Genomic DNA, 6,507 nt, shown 5'->3' on the forward strand with positions numbered 1-6,507 from the left:
ACCTAGAAGCAAAATTGTGCTTGAAGAAAAGTTGGGTGAGGAAGCTTCTAACTCATCTGTAAGAACTGTTCTTACCCCAACTGAAACACAACATAACTCATCAGAATCTCGTCAAGTAGTACTTCGACGTAGTGGGAGGGCTACTCAAAAGCCTGACAGGTACATGTCTTATGGAGACTCTCCTGTAGCCGTCTCTGACATGGATGATCCTGTTTCCTATAGCCAAGCGATGGCTTGTTCTGAATCAAACCTTTGGCTTGACGCCATGAAAGTTGAAATGCACTCGATGTATGTCAAAAAAGTCTGGAAACTTGTAGACCTTCCTGAAGGGATTAAACCCGTAGGGTGTAAGTGGATATACAAGAAGAAAATGGGTCCTGATGGGAACGTCGATACGTTCAAAGCACGACTTGTGGCGAAGGGTTATACCCAACAAGAAGGGATTGACTATGAAGAAACCTTCTCGCCAGTCGCGATGCTTAAATCCATCTGCATACTCCTATCCATAGTTGCAGCTCTCGACTATGAGATCTGGCAAATGGATGTCAAGACAGCCTTTCTGAATGACAATCTTGACGAGCGCATTTACATGGCTCAACCAGACGGTTTCATGGAAGAAGGTCAAGAGACCAAGGTTTGTGAGTTGCTTAAGTCCATTTATGGATTAAAGCAAGCATCTAGGTCATGGAATATTAGATTCGATGAAACTGTAAAGAGCTTTAGCTTTGAACAGTCAATAGATGAGCCTTGTGTTTACAAGTTAATACACGAAGGTAAAGTTGTGTTTCTGGTACTATATGTCGATGATATACTACTCATTGGTAATGACGTGGGTAAGTTATCTGAGGTTAAGGTCTGGCTGGCAAAGCAATTCGATATGAAGGATCTAGGAGAAGCCGCGTACATTCTGGGGATCCAAATCTTTCGAGATAGGAAAAACCGGACCCTGTCGCTCTCTCAAGCATCTTATATTGATAAGGTAATGGATCGCTTCTCGATGCAAGACTCCAAGAAGGGCCAAACACCCTTTAGGCATGGAGTTTCACTCTCTAAGGACCAGTCTCCCAAGACTGCACAAGAGATTGAAGACATGAGGAAAATTCCTTACGCCTCTGCCGTAGGAAGCCTCATGTATGCTATGCTTTGCACTAGACCTGACATCTGTTTTGCCGTTGGCGTAGTAAGCCGTTTCCAATCCAACCCTGGACCCGAGCACTGGATTGCTGTTAAGCATGTTCTTAAGTATCTTCGAAGAACTAGGAACTTGATGCTTACATACTCAGGTACTGACCTGACTATGACGGGATATACCGACTCCGATTTTCAAGCGGATAAGGATTCCAGGAAATCCACTTCGGGATCTGTGTTCATCCTTAATGGTGGAGCTGTTGTGTGGAGAAGTATTAAGCAATCTTGCATTGCTGACTCCACAATGGAAGCAGAATATGTGGCTGCTTGTGAAGCATCCAAAGAGGCTGTATGGCTTAGAAAATTCCTTAAGTATTTGGAAGTTGTTCCAAACGTCGACGAGCCCATGACCCTTTATTGTGATAATAGTGGGGCTGTCGCTAACTCAAAGGAACCTAGAAGCCATAAGCGCTCTAAGCATATTGAGAGGAAATACCATTTGATTCGAGAGATCGCGCAGCGCGGAGACGTGGAGGTGAAGTAGATCTATTCAGCAAGGCCCTAGCGAACATGGTCTTCGACCAACTTCGAGAGGGATTAGGCATGTAGGACTACTCACATCTTCTTTGAGTCAAGTGGGAGTTTGTTGTCAATGGTGCCCACAAGAAGAGTAGTAGTGTCTATTTATGTACATTTGATGTCATATAGTCTCATGAAGACTCTTGCTTGTAATTGCCTATTCATTTAATAATAAAGTTGAAACGTTCATTCATTCTTTCTTTGTTTGAAGCTTTATGATAAAACCTTAGTCTTTTAGTCCATAAACAAACTTAACAACTTACGAAGAGACAAATGTAGATTTGCATGAACAAACTCTTCGTAGTTTGCTTAAAACGATATATTCGCAATCTTAGGGTCAATGGACTATTGACCTCAGTACGATTGTTAGAAGAATCTATGATGTCTGGTTATGAGGCATTGAGAGTTGGAGACTCTATAGTTCTTCTAGGTATCTTCCGAAGGTACTGAATTGACCAGTGCACTTCTAGAGACAAGATAAGAACAAACCATTTAACCTCTTATGTCTCGAAGTCACTATGTATGAATTGCATCATGCTTACCTTAATCCTGAAATGAGACATGCCATTTCACAGCTTAGTATTCTCATTTGAGAAAGTCAGAGTTCGGACTCACTATGTGATTCCGAACAGGGCCTATTGGTGAAGTACTAAGTTGTGAGAATGTCATGAGTAACTTTGTGAAGTTCTCATAGATATGGAATTCATGTACAAGATTGATGAAATGCAATGTATGTCACCTCATGCTTTATTCCTTGGAGTGTGAATAAATGAACTGGCCAGTGTCCAAATTGAGTCTTGACTCTTTTGGATGAAACAATGTGACTTGTTAGCTCCTCGTCAATACATTGTTTCTAACTTATTCACAAGCGACAAAGGAGTTGAGGAAATAACAGCTAGAAGGGTAAAATGGTAATTTAGTAAATCCCGACTAGCTGATGACATTCATGAAGGGTAAACATAGATAATATTCAATGGATCCGCTCATCATAATTAGGTTGAATTCTTGAGTAGAAAATAAATTCATTTGAACCGAGAGATTTTCAGTGTCAACTCTTTAGTGGAGTCAGTTGGCATTAAGCTAAACTTGGAAAAGGTTTGTGAACTTTTGAGTCCAAGTGTTTAGCTCAAGCTTTGTTCATTTGGGTCCATGAGGTCACTGTCACAAATCACATCGAGTAGGAATAGTTAAACTGGAAGCTAAGTCAAAACAAAAACGAAAATAGTCAAAAGGGTATTTTTGTCTTTTGAGACAAATGATGAAATGAATGTCAATAAATTTTTTGACAAGTTCATTTGATGACTTAATGTCACTCGGCCATGACTTGATCATTGGGCCTTGTGGATTAATTTCATTTCATAAGAATTTTATTGAAAATTCTTAATGGGCCTTTCTCATGTTGTTATGAACAAATGAAGAAGCTTCTAGAAGCTCCTTCTAGGATGATGTTGGGCGCCCAAATACCCAAGAGAAAGAGAGATTATTTTGTGCATAAATGTATCAAGATACTTGCCAAAAGAAAAAGAGGAAACAAATTTCCTCTATGAGGAAACAAATTTCCTCTATGAGGAAACAAGGAGAATCGGCCAAGGCAACCAATAAGGGAAACAAAAGAGGAAACTAATCCCTTGTGGATTGAATGAGGTGGGCGCCTATGTTGATAGGAATGGGTAATAAAAGATTGCTCATAAAGGCTTGGAAAATAAGAGGAAACTACTTCTTTCCAAGGCCAACCCCTCTCCTATAAATAGGACCCCCATTCCCTTCATTTTATTGATTCCACATAAGTTAGAGATTGAGAGCCTCTCTCTCTAGAACTTGTGGCCGACTCCTCTCTCTCTCTCTAGTTTATTTTCGATTTTTGTTTTGGCACCTAGGTCCTCATTCGACCTAGTGTTTAGCTCTGCGACTTCAAGACTCGTTCTTAAGTCGTAGTGTTTAAAAGTGCCCACTCACTAATTCCTTTTCTCTCGAGTGATTTAGTGATAGAAACTTTCGTGGTTGCTCGAGGTGCCGAGGAAAGAAAGAGGGACGTGCTGCGAGGGGAGACGAGCGTTGCAACTTTCTAAGAGCTTCTCAAAGATCAAGCTTCAAGAAAGGTTAGTAAACTTCTTAGCTCATAATAGTTTTTAATTACGTGTACTTGCTCTTTGTCTAGGTTAGTAAAAACTGTTTTACTTGTAAAAGAAATTTTTTAAAATTCCGCCGCTTACCGAAGCGTTAATTATTTTCTTAAACCCTAGATCGATTCCAACAGTGACAAGATATAGAGGTCCAACTCAAGGCAGATCTCTAGGCTGCTAGATTTTCTCCGATTATCTATGAGGAACTTGTGTACCCTGAGCCAATCTTGATCGATCACGAAACGACAACGAAAGTTCCTTCATCGAGCCTTCACATAGATGAATTTGGTTTGAATCAAGGGATTGCTAAAGAATCCACGTCTCAACATGTTTAGTTAGAGTTTCAGCTCGTCCATGATCTTGAAGAACATAATGTCTGTGAATTGGAGGACGAAATTTATCATGTTACGGGGAACCAAGCTGTTACAGGATCAGAGGGTCAAATTGTTTAGGCACCCGAAGTTTCTCGCGAGGTAGAGGAATGAGTTGTTGATGGGATGGGAGTTCCAATTGTCCAAGAATCAAACAATGATCAAGCCTAGTGACGAGGAATTTGGAAGAAAAAGGAAGAAAAAGCCATTTTTTTAAAGTGCCGTGGAACGTTACAAGACTCTTCTGGTTGCAAAAGACTTTTCACAAGAGTATGACATAGATAATGAAGAGAATATTACGCCCGTTGCGAAGATGACGACCATTCACACTATGATTGAGATAGCTTATGTTCATCGTTGGAAAATATCTCAAATGGATGTAAAAAATGCACTATTGTATGGTGACCTTCACGAAGAGGTTCACATGACACCCTCCCTGGTGTCGCGCACCAACCAGGACGTGTTTGCAAAATCCGCCAAGCTCTTCATGGTCTCAAAAAAGCTCATTGAGCTTGGTTTGAGAAGTTTTCCGCCGTGATCACCTATCTTGACTCTCTTCCTAGTCAACCTGATTTTGCCTTGCTTGTCAAGTGTAAAAGTACAAGTCATATCTTTCTGTCCTTGTGTGTTGATGATATGATTACTAATGGTGATGATTATGATGGAATTGAATCATTGAAGTCTGACTTGGCCCGGTGTTTTGTAATGAAAGATTTGAGTTTGCTATGTTATTTTATGGGTATAGAGGTGGCTTCTTCTCCAAATGACTACCTTCTATCTCAGTCAAAGTATATAGTAGATATTTTTGAGCGTGCACATCTCTCTAACAACAGGACTGTTGACACTTCTCTCGAAACCAACACTTGTTACTCTCCATCAGATGGGTCTCTTTTGTCCGATCCTAATCTATACCGCATGGTGGTAGGAAGCTTGGTTTATCTCACGGCTCGTCCAAATATTGCACATGTTGTCAATCAATTTTTCACTCCCCTATCACAGTTCATTAGGACGTTGTTCTTTATATACTTAGGTATCTTCGTGGTATTCAGTTCCAAGGTCTCTTGTTTCCGTCTTCATCATCATTAGAGTTGCGCGCCTACTCTGATGCCGATTGGTTGGTGATCCTAGCAAGTCTACCATTGGATTCTTCGTTTTTCTTGAGGACTTTCTCATCTCTTTGAAGAGTAAGAAATAATAATATATCATTTCTCGATTTTTCACCGAAGCTGAGTATCACGTTATGGTCTCAACTACATGTGAAATTGTTTGGTTATGTTGGTTACTTCGCTGATCTGGGAGTTATTCTACGTCATCATAGAGCGCTATATTGTGATGATCAGAGTGCTATTCAGGCTGCTCGTAATTCGGTCTTTCATGAGCGGACCAAGCATATTGAGTTTGATTTTCATATCACACGCCATCATTTACAACTTGATAGGATCGTATTGCCTTATGTTCCTTCTTATCTTCATATTGCTGATTTGTTCCCGAAAACTCACTTCACCTCACACTTCCACTTTATAGGTGACAAACTCTCAATACTTATATTATTATGATTGTGTTTGGATCGTATCGCCTTATGTTCCTTCTTATCTTCATATTGCTGATTTGTTCTCAAAAACTCACTCTACTTCACGCTTCCGCTTTATAGCTGACAAACTCTCAATACTTATAATATTATGATTGTGTTTGGATACTTTAGTCATTTTTCATTTTTCCTTTGTGGTTATATAAGCGTATATTACTCTTTATTAAGTTATTATCAATATATCTCGAAATCCCTAAATTATATTATATATATATATATATATATATATATATCTTTATTTCTCTTTTTTTTAAGAAACCGAGGGGCCTCCAAACCAGAGCACCCCACATTCATTCCATAATAGTATCCCTTACAATCACATCTTTCACATAGGACAAGATGTTTCCCAAATTACAAAAACCAAAACCAGTAGAATATAGAGCCCATTTGGCCAAACCATGAGCCACTTGGTTACAATCTCTATGATTCCACACAAAGTTACAACTACTAAGACCATCACTAAGAGATAATATTTGCTCATACAGAGGGATACAATGCCAAACCGGACAATTTCTTCGCCGAACGAGAGAGTCCATAATTGCTTTGTTATCGCCCTCCACTAATATTCTCCGATGGTTCCTGAATTTCGCAAGTTGCACGCCCATAAGAACTCCAATCATTTCAGCTTCCACGACACTACCCGCTTGCATCTTGCTCCTCCACATCCACAGAACACTTCCCCGCTCATCTCTGGCGACGATTCCGACCGTCGCCCCTG

At 40.0% G+C, this 6,507-nt stretch overlaps 1 protein-coding gene across 1 annotated transcript; it reads left to right on the plus strand.

Moving 5' to 3' along the window:
- Positions 1-4,514: 4,514 nt before the first annotated feature.
- Positions 4,515-5,382, plus strand: LOC149404868 (uncharacterized). Its single transcript, XM_089607705.1, has 3 exons — positions 4,515-4,716; positions 4,947-5,134; positions 5,251-5,382. Exons 1-3 carry the CDS (start codon positions 4,515-4,517, stop codon positions 5,380-5,382), a joined length of 522 nt encoding a protein of 173 aa, XP_089463831.1.
- Positions 5,383-6,507: the final 1,125 nt, after the last annotated feature.

This window comes from Urtica dioica, chromosome 2, assembly GCF_054948205.1.
Source record: "Urtica dioica subsp. dioica isolate 48M chromosome 2, U.dioica_male_clone48M_v1_H2, whole genome shotgun sequence".
NCBI lineage: Eukaryota > Viridiplantae > Streptophyta > Magnoliopsida > Rosales > Urticaceae > Urtica > Urtica dioica.